This window comes from Apodemus sylvaticus, chromosome 13 (genome assembly GCF_947179515.1).
Source record: "Apodemus sylvaticus chromosome 13, mApoSyl1.1, whole genome shotgun sequence".
In the NCBI taxonomy this organism is placed as follows: Eukaryota; Metazoa; Chordata; class Mammalia; order Rodentia; family Muridae; genus Apodemus; species Apodemus sylvaticus.
In genome coordinates this window covers 33,017,892-33,035,799 of record NC_067484.1, presented here as the reverse complement: position 1 = coordinate 33,035,799, position 17,908 = coordinate 33,017,892, and the positions used below count along the sequence as shown (strand labels likewise).

General features: G+C 43.9%; 1 protein-coding gene across 3 annotated transcripts in view; it reads right to left on the bottom strand.

The window, feature by feature from the left end:
- Nars1 (asparaginyl-tRNA synthetase 1) overlaps nt 1-13,662 on the bottom strand; it is a 581,145-nt gene extending 567,483 nt beyond the window's left edge. For 2 of the 3 annotated variants that reach the window (XR_007980683.1, XM_052201388.1), the window contains exons 1-12: nt 13,540-13,661; nt 12,488-12,570; nt 8,900-8,965; nt 8,702-8,794; nt 8,531-8,620; nt 7,500-7,578; nt 6,749-6,819; nt 5,483-5,569; nt 2,763-2,984; nt 2,465-2,664; nt 1,942-2,077; nt 1,346-1,459 (exon numbers count right to left, since the gene is read on the bottom strand). Coding sequence is in view for 2 of the 3 variants with exons in the window: in XM_052201388.1 (XP_052057348.1) it covers nt 1,346-1,459; nt 1,942-2,077; nt 2,465-2,664; nt 2,763-2,984; nt 5,483-5,569; nt 6,749-6,819; nt 7,500-7,578; nt 8,531-8,620; nt 8,702-8,794; nt 8,900-8,965; nt 12,488-12,570; nt 13,540-13,582 (1,284 nt within the window). In the remaining variant the exon portion in view is untranslated. Of the gene's footprint in view, nt 1-1,345; nt 1,460-1,941; nt 2,078-2,464; nt 2,665-2,762; nt 2,985-5,482; nt 5,570-6,748; nt 6,820-7,499; nt 7,579-8,530; nt 8,621-8,701; nt 8,795-8,899; nt 8,966-12,487; nt 12,571-13,539 lie in introns of all 3 variants that reach the window. The other variant, XM_052201389.1, reaches the window with a different exon arrangement.
- Between the last annotated feature and the right edge of the window lie 4,246 nt (nt 13,663-17,908).

Genomic DNA, 17,908 nt, shown 5'->3' with positions numbered 1-17,908 from the left:
GCGGGCTCAGCTCTTACCACAGCCCATGCAGTGTGCTGAGAGCGGTTGTGGAATGACCCCGCTGCCCAGATACCTCTAACTTATGACTAGGTACTGCTCTGACTCTTGGTCAGTGGTCACACCCAAGCTCTCAAGCAAAAGGCAATCGTGTGTGCTGCAGAATATGACTCATCTGTAGAGTACTGACAGCACGCATCTTTAAACTGTTACCTGCACTCCTCTTCTGTCAAAATAAATCACTTACTCAATGGTAAAAATGGTCATAAAGTAACTAACTAACATCAAGTTTATGTTATCACATCTGCAACAATAGCCAGGAAACAGATGACAAACCAAGCTAAATTACAACATTGAGGGATCTCTCAAAACATCCCTCTGGAAATTGTATTCAAATCAGAACTTCAAACTCCTGTGCCAGGAAGCTGAGACTGGACAGGACTCACTGACCGTGAGGGCGGAAACAGAACTGGGCAGGCACTGGCTCTGCTCCGAAGGTTTGGAGAGACAAGGATGAAATGGGGAACACTCTGACCTCTTAGGCTGTATCTGTCTCCACACGGGGCTCTGTATGAGATGGATGCACGCCTGGGAAAGCCTGCAGACTATTCGCTTGCTCTAGAGCCTCGTGCTATGGGAGGGAGAAATGCACAATACACACCTGTGTGCACTGAGGGCTTCCCGTGTGCCACCAGCCCTCATCTAGTAGGAGAGGCTGTCACTTTACGGTAGACTGGAGGACAGTTGGGTCACTAGCCTTCAGTTACAGGCTGAGAGAGAAACCCAGCTAGGACTCTGACACATTTGGGCTCTATAGCTGGAGACCATTTTACTCAGTCACACTAAGTATTTTAAAACTTTGGTTCAGACTTATGCTATACATCATAAAATGAATTTACAAGCCAGGAAGGGCGATGTGTGGAGACCTGAGACATCATTTGTTCTCACATAAATCACTTCTGAAGCCAAAGCCAAGCTCTGTGAACAGCAGCTACTCATGATTCGCCTGAGGACACACACACCAACAGTGAAGCTGGGATGGCCAAACAGACATTTGAGTATTTGATTGCTGGGGTCATAGCCCTGGAGGCTTGAGAATGAGGAATGATTATGATCCGTAAGAGAAAAAGATGCTGTGTGAAAGAAGGAACTCAACTATTCTGAAACTCCACAAAAAAGACGCTGTTCTAAAGTGCACTCTATCATGAATCCAGATCATCTGAAGTAGTTTCTGCTACTATTACTGCCTTGAGGAGAAGCAGAGGCATCCAGCATCAGGAAGTAGCCACAACCAGCAACCTGCTCAAGCACACAAGTCCCTCTGAAGCGATGAGAAAGGGACACGTACGTCTCCAAATTCGTAGAACGTCCCGTCCTCTTTCTTTACGTCGTGCTCCTTCAGCCACTCGATAGCGTCTGAATAGTTCATCCGGCGGAAAGGCCGTTTGGGGGGTTTAAAGTTCTACAGTAAAAAGAAAAGAGCAAACTGTATATTAAAAAAAGCAGCCAGCCTTAAAATGCCCATGAAGAAACAAAAAGGGGAGTGGGCCGGAGAGATGGCTCAGTGGTTAAGTGTGGGCTGTAATTCCACACTGGCAAAACACCCATATATATATATGTGTGTGTGTGTGTGCATATATATATAAATATATATATATGTATGTATATGTGTATATATATATATGTATATGTATATTACACAGTAACAATAAACTCTGTAACACAGAAAACAGTTCTGCCGATCATTATTAGGAAAGAGTATTTCTTCAGATGAAGAAACACTTATGAACTGCCTCTTCTATAAACTTAAATACAGTCACTGGGAATTTACCAATATTAAATTTTCAAAACATCCTTATTTCAGTTCCCCAAACCTCTAAGAACAGAGTGGTTGTCTTCCACGGAGACTGGAATCCTTTCATCTGGAGACAATACTACACCTACCGGGTTGAGGTCATACACTATGCTGGCCACTGGTGATTTCAAGACTCTGTCCACCACGTCACACACTAGGTCCTCTAAACGGTTCAGGAGGTCCTCGAAGGTCAGGAAAGGACATTCAGCTTCCACATGCGTGAACCTGAAGGACAGACACAGCTGAGCGCTGCTCCTATTTTACACAGACATTTCTCTCAAACAAAGGTCTAAACCTTGGGGAACTGTCCAGAGTGAGTTGTGGGTATCTCACAAGCCTCACTGAAAGCTCACAGAAAATATCAGAGAACAGATTTCAGCTGTGGCCTAAGGAACCAAGTGCCCTTTCTTTCTGCTGTGGCAGGGCTCCTGGCTTGGAACATCTAATCCTCCTGCCTCTGCCTCCCAAGTGAGATTAGCAGCATGTGCCACCAGGCTCACGTCTATGTGATGCTTCTATGTGACTTAACCCTGGATATGCTAAGCAGGCACTCTGCTAGCGGACATCTTTACCCTCAGCCCAAGCGGGCGCTTAGGTAAGAAAGTCACATACTCAGCCAAGTGTCTTCGAGTCCTGGACTGCTCCGCCCTGTAGGACTGGGCTATACAGAAAACATCTCCCAGGGCTGGAAGGCAGGTCTCCAGGTACAACTGTGAGGACTGGGTCAAAAAGGCTTCTTCCCCGAAATAGTCAAGCTTGAAGAGTGTGGCCCCACCTTCCACCTGCGTCTGCACCAGTGTCGGAGTGGTAACCTGTTAAGGTGAGAAGCGGCAAACCAGTCTGCTGTGGCCATTACTTCCCAATGGTACCGAGTACCGCCTGCAAACAGTGACCTGTTACAGGCACTTACTTCACAGTACCCCCTGTCGAAGAAGTGGTCCCTGAAACACCTGGTGATCATGGACCGCGCTTTCAGGATTTTGGACATGTTCTCTCCGCGGATCATCATGTGCCGGTTGTTGAGCTGGACGTCCACATCGGACTCCTCGTTGATCAGGTTATCAGCCCCTCCAGCTGGGGCCAGCCCCACCAGTTCCCAGAAGTCGCAGCTCAGCTCGTGGCCTCCTGGAGCCTACAAGTGTAAAAGGCAGAAGAGAAGAACAGAGAGAGTGAGGCAGGCACTAACAATTAACAGAAGTTAGAGCCAGGTTCTCAGAAAGGTATTATTTTAACAACATTGTTAGCAGCTTTAGTATCCAGAATTAGAGACCCAATAACTCAGGGCTATAATTTTACATTTAATACTTCTTTCCATGTAAACATACACATGCATTTTGTAAATTAAAAAGGCTATGGCAGGGGCTAGAGAGATAGTTCAGTGGTTAAGAGCACTGACTGCTCTTCCAGAGGTCCTGAGTTCAATTCTCAGCAACCACATGGTGGCTCACAACCATCTAAAATGGGATCTGATGCCCTTTTCTGAAGGTAGCTACAGTGTACAATATTTTACTTTATTTTTTTAAAGGTTTATTTATTTATTATATGTAAGTACACTGTAACTGTCTTCAGACATTCCAGAAGAGGGCGTCAGATCTTGTTACGGATGGTTGTGAGCCACCATGTGGTTGCTGGGATTTGAACTCGGGACCTGCGGAAGAGCAGTCAGTGCTCTTACCCACTGAGCCATCTCTCCAGCCCCAATATTTTATTTTATAAAATAAAATAAAATAATTCTTTAAAACAAAGGCTGTAGTGGTTTGAATATGCTTGGCCCATGGGAAGGGGCACTAGGAGGAGGTGTGGCCTTGTTGAAGGGGGTGTGGCCTTGTTGGAGGAGGTGTGTCCCTGTAGGGGTGGGCTCTGAGGTCCTATGCTCAAACTCCACCTAGTGCCCGGGGAAGAGAGTCCTCTTCTGCAGCTTGCAGATCAAGATGCAGAGCTCTTGGCTCCTCCAGCACCATGTCTGCCTGCATGCTTCCACGCAGTCCAGATGATAATGGACTGAACCTCTAAAACTGTAAGCCAGCCCCAATTAAATGTTGTCCTTTATAAAAGTTGCCTTGGTCATGGAGTCTCTTCACAGTAGTGAAAACCCTAAGACAAAGGCATATACTATGAATTACATCAACTCTAATTCCATGACCTAGAGTAACTATTAGCATGATGGTTTATTTTTCTAGCATCTGTCTAACGAGTTAGTTAACATACTTCTCTATAGAACTTAAAAGCTAGTTCAGCAGTTAAGAGTCCATACTACCCATCAAAGGCCTGAGTCCAGCTTCCAGCACCCACAGGGTGGCTCACAATTACCTTTAAAATCAGCTCCACGGCATCTGATGCCTCTGGTTTCTGTACTTGTGTATACATAACACATACCAACACACATATACATAACTGAAGTAATAAAAAATAAAGTCTTACATTTAAATGGAAAAAACTTTTCTAAAAGCAGTTATCTATTTAGAAAGAGATAATCAGAATTCTCCCTATTGACTCTACAGAAAGTAATTTATTCTAAAAGCCTCTCACTCACAGAGCATGTAATGATCTTGTTGCCAGTGGGACAGCAAGTAACACCATGACAACCACTCCATTTGTAATCACAGTACTTCAAGAAAGCTCAGTGAACAGACACTCATTTTTATTACAGGGCGGGCTTTTACATGAACGCTGGTACTAGGGATATTTGCTCCCTCTTGTGGTTAATAAGTTACACTTGTAGGGTTTTTTCCCCCTAGGCAACAGTTACAACCACAGTAGCTATTTGAACTATAATTAGCAACAGGTGAATGTTATTAGAATAGTCTACCTATACTTGGCTAAAGCACAAACATATTCCGATGATCAGTCCCCCACCTCTTCCTTTCTCAAGAAACTACCAATTCCTGTTCAAAAACTTTCAGTTTAGACTAGTGTTTTCTAAAATTCTGTTTAAATAGGTTTGGCTCCCATAGATTCATGTGATTGACTCCTTGGCTCCTGGGCAGTGGCACTATAAGGAGGTGTGGCCTTGTGTGTACTGTGGGGTGAGCTTTGAGGTCTCTATGCTCAAGTTCTGCTCAGGGTGGAATGGCTGGCTGCCTATGCAATTCAGTCCCTTTCTGCTGCCTGCGGATCTGGATTTAGACCTCTTGGCTCCTCCAGCACCATGTCTGCCTACATGCTGTCATGCTTCCTGTCAGGATAATAATGGACTGAACCTCTGAAACTGTAAGCCAGCTCCAACTAAATATGCTTCTTTATAAGAATTGCCTTGGTCATGGGGTCTCTCCACAGCAGTGACATCCTAAGTAAGGCAGTGGGTTAGCTGTAAGGGATCACACAATTGGGTTTGTCACAGAAAAAAGCCATCACTAAAAGTAGTGTCTCTATCTTGAACCTCCCAAACTCCAGAATCACAAGAAAAATGTCTTTTTGTCATGAATTTCCTAGTCCATGAGATGCTGTTATAGCTGCAAAAGGCAGACTAAATAAAAACAGTGTACATATTTTACTGGACACAGTATATGACTTTATAGTATTTGACACTTGTGTATTTATATGACAAACCAAATGTACCACTATAGACACCGAGGAACAAACTACTAAACACCTATGACATCACTCAATGAGTTCACTCCACTCACTCACCTGTTTGCCCTTTGGAGTTAAGTTCAGGGTCCCGTACACTGCCACACTACTCTCAGTGGACAAGACCACTCCGTTGTAACACTGACACTGTAAAAAGGTCAAAGGTCATATTAGCCTACTGATACTGATTTAAAATATTCTAATGACGGTTTTGGTTTGGTTTTCTACTGGAGTTAGGGTTCATATAGCCCTGCTAACCTTCTGACTTGAACCTCTGACATTCCTGCCTCTAAGAGAAAGTGCTGGGATTGATTATAGGCAGTCACCCTGGCTCACCACTGCTTTTTAAAATGAGAGACAGACAGAGGAGGAGCACTAGCTAGTGAGCTACTTTTGGAGAAGGCAGAAATATCAGTGAGGCCATGCACCACACATTATTTCTATTAGCAATGGAGGAGCTTATATGACCTACTGATATGATAGCTAAGTTAAGTGCACCCTTTCTTTGTTTAGTGAGATAGCTTACTAATGTACTTGCTGGGCTCTGGTGCTATCATTCAAAACATATGGCTGTAAAAATATATCTGTCCCCTTTACATGAACACATAAGATAGAGGGCGCTAGCCCCACTACAGATCCCCACAGTCCATCCTTGACTTAAATGGACAGAGCTTCTCTACACTATGATGACAGTACATGCTAAAGTCATTCAAGAAAAGAGAAGAGGAATTTGACAGTAGTGGATAAGGCTGCTTACACTTATAGCTACTAATTACAGAAACACGGGTGGGCATCATGTGCCTCCTGACATAACCAGAAGAACAGAGGTTTGCACACTCGTAGTCGTGTGAAGGAAATAAAAGTCTAACACTATCAGACATTTGTAAAAACAGTGCAAGCAGAAGCGCACTGCGTGACACAAGGCAGGATTAACCAATCTCGTCGCGTGAGACGCTCCACAAAATAATGTTTCTGGGCTTTCCTCCCACAAACAAGCTGGGGAGCAGAAGGAAAGACAACAGCAGGAGACACTGTTGTGAATATGACATAAGGAAAACAACCAGGGTCCACCACAGACCGACTGTCTACTGTTCTAAGTAAGATTCTACGTTTCAGAAAATTTCCATAACAAAAGATTTCCTTCTAGCTTTCCTAAGTTATAATCAAAACCTTTTACATTTGTGATACACAAAGCTTTTGATACAGGTATCCAGTTAACACAGTAAAAATTTAAAATATGTACATAGATCCTAGAATTCTCAACATTTACAATTATGGGCCCTATTAAATACAATCTTTCAGACATATTTAAGATAAAATACCTACCAAGTCATCTGACAAGACACACTGAAGATAACCTGTACCATCTCGCAACACCAAAAACATCAAATTCTTTCCTGGAAATGAGAAACAAAATTCAGCCAGTCTCAAATAGCAGGCCAGGTGGGCGTGGCAGCCCCTTTAATTCGAGCCTTAAGAGAGATGGGAACCTGCAGAGCAAGGTCCAAGTTCCAGAGACACCCCCCCCCCCCCAACCTCCAACAGATATGGCGGAAGATAAATGCTGGATAACTTCAGACATCAGTCTCGGGCCTCCATGCACACATGCCTCCACATATCTGACACATACATTCCAGCATGCATTCTCACACCCCATACATGGGAGGGCAGGGGACCAACTAGGATGCTAACGTAAAAAATAAAACAGAAAATAAGCACACCAAAAAACCCTGTGATCATATTCTAGATGAGGATCCGTCCTTACAGCACATGTTCCTGTTTCTCATTAATAATTAAAATTCAGTCTGAGGATGATGTACGTATTATATACCTCCTGATCACTGTGATTTCTAGCAGATGAAGCAATGTGATTTCTAGCAAATGAAACAATGTCTAAGTTTCAAACTTTCAGAGTCATGTGGCATAAGAACAAATGTAGGCTATAAATTATCACACCCTTTAAAAAGACAGTACACCAAGAACCCAAACAAACCTGAAGAAATGTTTCTATGCTCTTTTTCACCTAAAACCAGGAGTATTAAGATTGCAAAGAGGGAAAGAAAACCTACCCACTCACCTTGCCTGCGTAACCTGTGGACCCAGCCAAACACCTTCACCCTCTGGCCTCTGTATCCTTCTAATGCACTAATCTTTACCTGTCAAATTTAAATGAAAACTACTTGAAACATGTCATTATTTCAGACCAACATTTTCACGAATATTCCATAGTCAAATGTTAGAAACAACCACACCTGGGTATATGGCAGACATACTTAATGCCAGTACTTGTAAGGCAAAGCCAGTCAGTCAGGGGTACATTTGTTTCAAACAACAACCAACCAACCAATAACCAAAAAAAATCAAACCAAACAAGAAATCCCCCACCCACCGCAATAATCAGTAAAAAAGAGAGAGAAAAGAAAAAGTCCTTTACTATTAATGCAAAATTGGCAATAAGAGATACCTAAAACTGTTTCAGATACTGGTAGAGAAAAGTCAGTTAATAAGTGAATTCAGGTTGTCACAGGAGGTGTGCCTGTCACCCACACTAGCAACCATCATGGCCTCACAGGGCTAAACACCCAGATACCAGAAACCTAAACAGCGAGAAAATGCTGCGAAGAGGAACTAACTGGGTGACACAGGGAAGTAGCAAAAGCCGACAGACACTTCTGTAAGAACATTACTCTCTGCTGGGTCAGCAATCTGTTTGGGTTCCAGAAAAAACACAAGAGCAAGCCTCCTTTCAAAGAATCATAAATGCTTCGGAAATACTTGCAAAACCTGTGAAAAAATCTACCTTTTGTCTTTTGGGTGAAAAAACTGACTCTAGAGAAGGCAAAATCATTTCCCTCAAACTACCCAGCACAGCCAGACAGTAGCCAACATCTACTGCTGGTCAGTCGGTGCAGAATCTACTACTCATCACGTAATATCTAAACTTTAGGCTCAAGCTGAACCTCTAAAAGCCGACTCTCAGCACTCAGAACACTGGCTGCCCTCCCCTCCTAAAAAGGAAGACAGAACAGTAGAGCAAAGGATGCGTGCCCTGCAGACCCGGCAGTGCAGACGCAGCCACGCCCCTACCACCAGAGGACAGACACTCACACAAGCCGGCTCTGGCAGGCTCGGGTCATTTTTAATGATAATTTTCTTTGCTTCCTCCAGGTTCTTTTCTCTTCGTAAGTTATCTTCTGCCTAATTTTAAAATAACGTAATTGGTAAATATAATTCTGGGGATCGTAAATATAAAAACATAGTGGCAAATTCATCAGTCACCTCTTTCTTCTCCCGAGAATCATTCTTCATCTGTTCTCTGTGCCACATCTTTTTAATGTTCTTCATCTGTGACTTAGAAATAACATCCCACCTCTGCAAAGAGAGCACAGAGATACGTATTATCTTCAACACTGCTGGGTGCTCAGAAAACTTATTTTTCACAAAACACAATCTCGGAAAGGTTTTGGTGCCCCCTACCTCATTTTCCTTTTGTGAATCCACATAAATAGTGGGAAACGGCTCTTTTCCAACTGTCATCAAAGCCTTGGGGAGGGGGAAAGAGAAAACATATTAAGCAATGCTTAGTAACCAAAATCACACCTGGATTATGAATCTGAACATTACCAAGAGCCTAGAAGAAAACGTCAGGAGCCAAGAGGCAAAAACCACGTCAGCAGGATGACTCACCAAGCCTCCCACAGGAGTTTGCTCTAAGAACATCCCAGGCCACGCTACTGAAAATCCCAACCAGTTCAGCCACACACAAGTGGCCCCTACCTCCACCCCTGTCAGAGAAGATTGTCAAATGGTCACAGGGACCAGCACAGCTATGCCAACAGGAGAGAGGCAGCAGAGAGCAAAAACACGTTGCAAACACTATCTGAAAAGTTAGAGACTTGTAAAATACCAAAGGCGGGACTTAAGGTAGGCAGGGCTGAAACTCTTTCAACAAAGTAGGGACCTAAGATTGGCAGGTCTGAAACTCTTTCAATAAAGTAAAAGCCAAGTTACACAGAAGGCTAATCTCTATTTAATTTGAAAATTTCTCACAAGACTAATTTTTTCATCAATATTGGTTGTCATAGTTTGAATATACTTGGCCCAGGGAGTGGCACTACTAGAAGGTGGAGCCTTGTTGGAGTAGGTATGTCATTGTGGGCGTGGGCTTTGAGACCTTCATCCTAGCTGCCTGGAAGTGAGTATTCAGCTAGCAGCCTTCAGATGAAGATGAAGAACTCTCAGCTCCTCCAGCACCACGCCTGCCTGGATGCTGCCATGCTCCTGTGTTGATGATAATGGACTGAACCCCTGAACCTGTAAGTCAGCCCCAATTAAATGTTGTCCTTTCTAAGGCTTGCCTTGGTCATGGTGTGTGTTCAGAGCAGTAATCCCTAACTAAGACATTGGTCTATCAGGCATTACTGTATTATATATCATTGAGTAACTTATAGTTTGTGTGATTTAAGTTAGTGAATATAAAAAAAATTAAAAATGCTTGTTATGCTTTTATTGAGTGAGTGAGTGTGGTCAGAGGACAACTAGGAAAATCACCTTTCTCCTCCCACCACATGGCCCTGAACTCAAATTGTCAAGATTGGCAGCAATCACCTCTACCCACTGAGCCATCTCACTGGCCCCAAAAGGCCAATTTTTAAAATAGGGTCTCTAGCTCAACCCAGTCTTGACCTTGCTGTGTAGCTGAGGATGACCTTGAACTCCTGATCCTATCTCTCTTTACCTTCCAAGTGCTGGAATTATGGGTGAAAAGACAAAGATGGGTATCTTGGTAACCTTCAAGCACTGTCTGAAAATTCCTCTAGAATAGTTATTACATCAAACAGGGAAAGTACCTTATTCTCTCTGGCCATAAAGTTTAAAGCCTGACCTTGGAGATCCTACCATCTAGCCTTGGCCTGTTGGAGCCCCCTCCCTCTAGGCTATTGAGGGCCTTGTGCTTCAGCAGTTCCTGAGCCATTAGTCCTGACCTATCTGGTATCATTCCTCAGCTAAAGGCCAGAGGCCATAAAGTTACAAAAGACAGTCACCTGGGGGTTTAAACAGCAGAGGAAACATTTACAACATTAATTTAAGATTAACTAAGAATCCTCCTCTGCATATAAAATGACCACACACACACACACACACACACACACACACACACACACACAAAGCGGTCATAAAAAGAAGGGAGGAATGCCCAAATTCCTGAAAAATCTCCACCCATTCACAGAGAAGACCGGCACAGGCCGGGAGCAGTGGTGGCGCGCACCTGTAATCCCAGCACTCTGGGAGGCAGAGGGAGGTGGATTTCTGAGTTTGAGGCCAGCCTGGTCTACAGAGTGAGTTCCAGGACAGCCAGAGCTATACAGAGAAACCCTGACTCAAAAAAACCAAATCCACTCCCCACCCCCAAAGAAGACATGCAGAGCACCACTGATGATTTCGTCTTCCTCTGTCACACTCCTGAACCATCCCAAGGTTCAAGACGCTGCTTTGCAAGTTTATGCCCCCGCTTCTACTATTCATGACCCCTTTTTCCTTCACTGTTCCAAACCCAAGGCAACAGAAACCCTGACTTTCTAGTGTGGCTTAGTCCACTTTGCTACCCGCTGTAGAGCAGGAATATGAACCTTCTGACAACACCAAGAGAAATCTTAACGGAAGTTATCACGGGATCATAGTTTTGCACGGTAAGTACACTTCATTCAATGGCCTGCATGTCCACCTCCAGCCCACCAGATGACCAGTGTGGAGGATCACTGTGACTGCCTCTGTTCTTTGTGAGGGCGCTCTACCTCCCATCAACCATCAACACTCAGATGCCTCTGCAGAGACCCTGGAATACATTTCCTTCCTCAAACTGTACACTGATACTCATCTTTAATGTCTGGGAAGGGAAGAGCCTAGAGCCTAACTAACTACCATTCCTCACAACTGAAGGGCACACCTTCAAAGGACAACATTCCTCTTCTGAGAAATTCCAGTTGAGAAAGACTTCCTGACAAAGGGTTAAAGCATGACCACGTGGCCTGACCTTAGTAGAAAACACTTCAAGGTTAGGAATGACGACTGATACTATCAAACATCTAGAAAAACAAGATGGCCAAATACGGATGCACAGAGAAAGGAGCGTCAGGGTCCTGCTCTTTACCCATCCACCTTAGCCAGAGGATTCTAGCACTCCAGGTCATCATAGTCAATAAACACTATAATGGGGGCACCTTAACCTGATGCAATTAATTCCGAATCCAAGGATTCCCTGGACTTAGAATAAGCTAACCTTGTATGATGTCCCTAGGTCCCCGGAATAACAGTACACTAATGAAGTGGCATTTTTGTCTTAGGCAGTCAGATTCATGAGTTTGCTCCAAGAAGCTGGTCCTCTGATAGGCTGCTGGTATGTCAAGTCTTTGGGTCTTAAGGTCTGTACTACATTAAAGCCATTAAGAGACCTCTTCAGACTCATTCAGGGAATGGGGTCAGTGTGATTCAGAGGGGACTCCTACTGTCACAAGAACTGAAGAAAAAGGACAATCTGACAGAGAAATAAACATCTGTGACTTAGAAATAACATCCCACCTCTGCAGAGAGAGCACAAAGATACGCATTATCTCAACACCGCTGGGTGCTCAGAAAACTTATTTTTCACAAAGCACAATCTTGAAAAATGGTTTTGGTACTACAGAGATGAACACCTTGTGGTAAAGGGAAAAACTGACACACACACACACACACACACACATCACACTGGGGATTCCTTTCAAAATCTAGTGTCTGAAATAAAATCTTTGGGTTGGGGAGATGACTGAGGGGTAAAGACGACCTCCTCGAAGCAAGATAACCTGAGTCTGCAGCTCAGCATTCATAAGGCGGAACAATAGAACAAGGAACAACAGAACAAACCGCACAAGTTGTCCCCTGACTTTCATACCGGTGGCAAAGACACACAAATACACCCCCACCCCGTGAACAAATGCAGTATTTTCTTTTCAAAGAAAGAATGAAATAAAATTCTTGACAGGTCATTCAATGTCAACACTCATGCAGTTATCCTAATGAGGTTACCTTTAGGCCTGTTTTAAATGGTTTCTCCTTGGTTCCATCCCCTGTTGCGTCATTTCCTTCTCGGTCAGAGACATAGAGCTCTGCTGTTTTTTAAAAAAAAAAGAAAAAAAGAAAAAAAAAAAGTAACTCATCAGTAATGCTCAGACACTTAACAATGCGATTGCTTTATCAATTTTCTACCTTTGTAAACAGAAAAATCATCTGATTTGAAAAAGCTCCCACAGTCCAAAAGAAGTCAACATATTATTTTTCCAATCTCCCAGTTTAAGACTATTCCACCCCCCTAACACAATGAATCGCAAATCTGACTTTCCTATATTATTGTTTCCATCAGTTTAACCTATTTGCAATTCTCCCTACTTGGCTGCGCATCGATAAAGGCAGAGTTTTAAAATTCACCCTAACTTTATTAGATGCTGAATCTTAGAAGTCGGAGCGACCCGGGGAGAATTTATTTAGTCTTCCTTCATCTATAAGATCAGGAAGACAATATAGATCGTACAAGCTGTACTGAGAATAAAACAGGTCAAGGCATGAATCAGGCATCCCAGTTAACAGTGCACAGTGTGCAAATAAAAATGCCAGACCCCTGCGCTTTTCGAAACAAATCCAAACTCTGGGGTTAAGCCGCAGAGGGCCTCACAACTGTGACATCGCCTCGCCTCGGGTCTCTTAAATCTTTTTATTTTCACCGCTGCAGATCTCACAGGGGGTAAGGGGAAGCTGTGTGAAAATTAAGCAAAAGCCTTAACATCATGCCCAGAAGAACGACTTAAGAACTGACATCTGGAGCTCACTGGGTCCCAGACCCTTGCACCGCCCTAGTCTCAGCGGAATCAGGAGACTTTGTCCGTGGGGCTGGGTTAGGGAGGCGGTGGCCGAGGGAGCCACAGGGCTGGAGCCGAACCAGACCCGGGCCACCGAGTCGGGTGCCCAGGTCTGAGGGTCTGGGGCGAGAGACCAGGGCCCACGAATGTCCGGGCGTGCGCGCTCAGGTCGCGCCGAGCACTAAGAGAAGTTCTGGAATTCTGCAGGAACATAACCTCACTCACCTAGTACCATCGCCGCAGTCCCCCTGACCACCTCTGAGGACATCGACACTGCACCACAGCCGCCGCCTGCTCACCCCAACGTGCACTGAAAGCTTCCTTGACTGAGGCGTTGCATCAGATCACCTAGAGCGCGGATGTGAGTCAGCGGAACGTCGGGTATCCATTGGCTATACGAGGTGGGCGAGTGACTCAGCGGCCGCCATTTTTAGTCAGGGAAGAGAACACTTCCGGTTCGAAGACACTGGGCGGGGTGCGGTGTCTGGGCTCAGGAGACGGAACTGCACGTCCCTGGATAGATAAGGACGCGCAGCTGAAGAAGTCTGTCTCCCTTGGTTCCCCGCTCTGAGCCTAGCTGAACGCATTGCAGGTTCTATTTTTGAGGAATTCAACCACCATGGGGGAAAAGGGGCATTTTTTTTTTTAGATTTATTTTTGATTTATATGTATGAGTGTTTTGCCGCTACACGCACTAGATGCGTGCCTTGTAAAAGAAAGGACGTCGGGTCTCTAGGGACCTGAGTTTTGGATGATTGTGAGCTGAGAAGCGAACCCAGGACCTTCGAAAGAGCTACAAGTGCTCTTAATCGCTGAGCCCCCGAAAATATACTTTAAAAAAGAATTTGTGATGAGGCGACCATCTACAGACTTCTCTAACAGAACAACAGTTTATATAGCATTTAATTGCGTTATTTGATGTACTAATTCTCAGATGATTTTAAATATGCGAGAAGATTTGTATAAGTTATTTCATTATTTGCAGGGGTCCTGTTAACAATCTCCCTGATAGCGAGGGATGGCCGCACCTGTGTCTGGCGGTGGATCTTCTAAGTCACCAGTCAGATTATGGGTAACGCGTCTGGCTAGGATGGATCGGTTTAGTGCTTCCAACACAGCATGGAGTTCAGGAAGGAACTCTTCTAGGCAAACAGGCCCATTTAATCCGATCCTCCCCCCAGGAGCATTGCTGTGTAGCTACCAGAAATTGGCTAGAAATTGCCAGCGCCCTTTACTGATTGACTCGCGGACTGAATTGTGTTTAATTAATGGCATTGTTCAGTCTATGGTCTTTCTAGGGACGCTCTGTTCTTGTGGTCACCGTGTTCCCGCACTGTGTTCTCCGGATTATTCTGGTCTTTCCACTCAGTCCATTTGGTTTGTCGCCCACGGTAAGGGGTGTGCCTCTATTTAACTTTCACCATAGTTACCTGTCCAAGTTCAGGGCATATGAATACAACGTCGCCATGTTGACGCTGGGCAGTTTTTGGGCTCCTCCCGATTCCTGTCAAATTCACAAGAGCCTTCCAAGAGCATTCGTGCCATTCAGTGTTTTGCTCCACAAAACAATTTTTGGAGAGAGGAAAGACAAAAATCAGTGTGAGGTCTCCTTACTCCATCCCAGCCTGGGAAGGGATGTATGTGTGAAAGATGTACTTAGTGTGTAAAACCCGTACTGCAGACAACAGTGGAGATATCACTTTGAGACTTATTTTAAGGTACTGAAAATTCAACTTCCCTCTTGCCTTGGAGAGTTAAATTTAAGCACAAGTTAGTCCTATTGATTATACCTGGAGAGCCTTTTCTTTGGTGACTCCCCAACCTGCTTCCTGTTTGTCTGTAAACACCCAGGAGCAATAAGAAATAAAATCATTTAAAAACTAATACCCCATTAAGGAGGATGAATTTGAACAATTAGAACTCCGATGCCAGATATACTAGAAAATAATACAGTTACTGTAGTTTGTTTTTTTATCTGAAACTTAAAACAGACAGCAAATAAACAAAAACCCATCAATAGTAACAGTCAAGCCAGGTGGTGGTGGCGCATGCCTGTAATCCCAGCACTCTGGGAGGCAGAGACAGGCGGATTTCTGAGTTCGAGGCCAGCCTGGTTTACAGAGTGAGTTCCAGGACAGCCAGGGATACACAGAGAAACCCTGTCTCAAAAAATCAAATCCAAAAAAAAAAAAAAAAACCCAAAAAACAAACAAACAAACAAACAAAAAACCCAAAACAAAACAAAACAAAAAAAACCCCAAAAATCAAAAACCAAATAGTAACAGTCAGATGAAGCTGGACTACGTGAGGCCTTACGTTAAAAAACAAAACAAAAACGAACAAAACCCCCATGTCTTTCTACATAGCAATGGGGAGGAACCCCTAGAATTCATATAAACAACCAAACAAACAAAAACAAAACAAACAAACAAAAAACAATAAAACAAAAACAAGCTGGGTGTATGCCTGTAATCCCAGCACTTGGGAGGCAGAGGCAGGTGGATTTCTGAGTTGGAGGCCAGCCTGGTCTACAGAGTGAGTTCCAGGACAGCCAGGATTATACAGAGAAACCCTGTCTCGAAAAACCAAAAATAAAATAAAATAAAATAAAATAAAATAAAATAAAATAAAGAAAAGACAAAACCCTCAGAATAACCAAAGCGCTCCTGAGAAGACAGCAGAGCAAGCAGGAGGCATCACAACACAGGACTTTGACTGAAACAGGCAGACCCTCCACACTGCCCAGCTTCTCTGGTGTCCCCTTCAATGACCACCTAGCAATGAGGACCTTGACAGCCTGTGAAGCTCGTGTAGAGGCATACCCCATTGCATCTAGCTTTTTCAAACGATGATTCTGGTGAATCGAACTCGTGCCTTTCTGTTAGCAAGGTCTAGGCTTCACCAACTGAGCCAGTAGGGTGACATCAGATCCCAAGATGAAATTCCTGATAGTTTTAAAACTATGAGCATTTGTTTCCTCTTTCCGTGTGCCCTACTATTGAAGCCATCGTGTTCGTCTCTACATTGTCGTGACTAAATCTGTGACATAAGGCACTGTAGGGGAAATTTAGCTGGTGGCATCAAAGGGGTCAGCCCAGCATGGGGGAAGGGTGTGGTAGAGAAGAAGGGTTTATACTGTGGCAGCCAAGAAACAGACAAGAAGGGTGCCAAGACAGAAGCAAAGGTGCCAAGGAAAGAGATTCAAAGGACATATCCCAAGTAATGGATTTCCTCTAGTATGGCTGACTTTCTGCGTTCACCACCTCTTTATAAGGCCTCTTACTATGAATCCATTAGTGTGCTCATTAGGTCAGAGCCTTAGAGTCTAGTCATCTCTGGAAACCCTCACAGACACACGTAGAGGAACACCTTACTATTCTTCTCTTCATTTCTTAATCTGATCAAATTGATAGCCAACCATAGCAGTCATCTTGACTGATAACAGATTGGTCGCCACAGAGACCCACTGATTGATGATCTGTAACATTCTTTCCCATTCTCATGGAGGGCTCTCCACTTCTTCCTATGTCCTAAAGATTTCCCTTGGATTCTTCTGTGGGCAAAGGAAATGTACATTCACAGACCATTGAAGGAAAGACAGTGCTATCCATGACTGTGAACCCTCCTCGTCCAGAAGGGCAAAGCACAAAGCAGAGTTGTGATGCCTCATTGACATATGTGTGGGTTAGCTGAGTTGCAATTGGGAAGCATTCGTGACTTGCACAGGAAAATATGAACTCAAGTGACCCTTTTTGGCTTAAAAGTGTATAGTGATTTCAATGAGAATGCCCACCACAGGCTCAGATGTTTGAACAATGGTCGCCAGTAGGTGGCGCTGTCTGAGGAGGTTTAGGGGGTGTAGCCCTCTTAGAGGAAGAGTGTCACTAGGGGTAAGCTTTGAGAGTTCAAAGACTTGCACCTCTTGCATTTCTCTCTCTACTTTGTGCTTGGGACTCAAGGTGTAAGTGCTCAGCTTCCTGTTCCTGCATCCACATCTTTCCCCTCTGTGCTGCCATTATAGATTCTAACCCTCAAACCATAAGCCAACAGACACTCTTTCTTCCATAACATATGCTCATGGTGTTTTATCCCACACAGCAACAGTAAAGACAAAACGTTTTATTTCACATTACAATTATGGACTATATTATAATATATGCACAATTCATGTTTTCATTTTAAAAGTATGAGAAGATTCTTCCATTTTAAAAGTCTTGCTTGGGATGGAGAGATGGCTCAGCAGATAAGAGCACTGACTGCTCCCCGGAAGGTCCTGAGTTCAAATCCCAGCAATCACATGGTGGCTCACAACCATCTGTAATGAGATATGACACGCTCTTCTGATGTGTCTAAAGACAGCTACAGTGTATGTACATATAATAATAAATAAATCTTATAAAAAATGTCTTGCTCCTCATCACATATCTTCTGTTATAGCTGTGCATCTTATCTTAAGGCACAGTGTCTCTTGCTGAACCTGGAATCTGCGGTTATAGCTGAACTATAACTAGCTAAGTAACAAGGCCCCGGAAGTACCAGGGATCTTCCTGTGTTCAGTTACCCATTAGTGAGAGGCTGAACTGGTTAATTAACC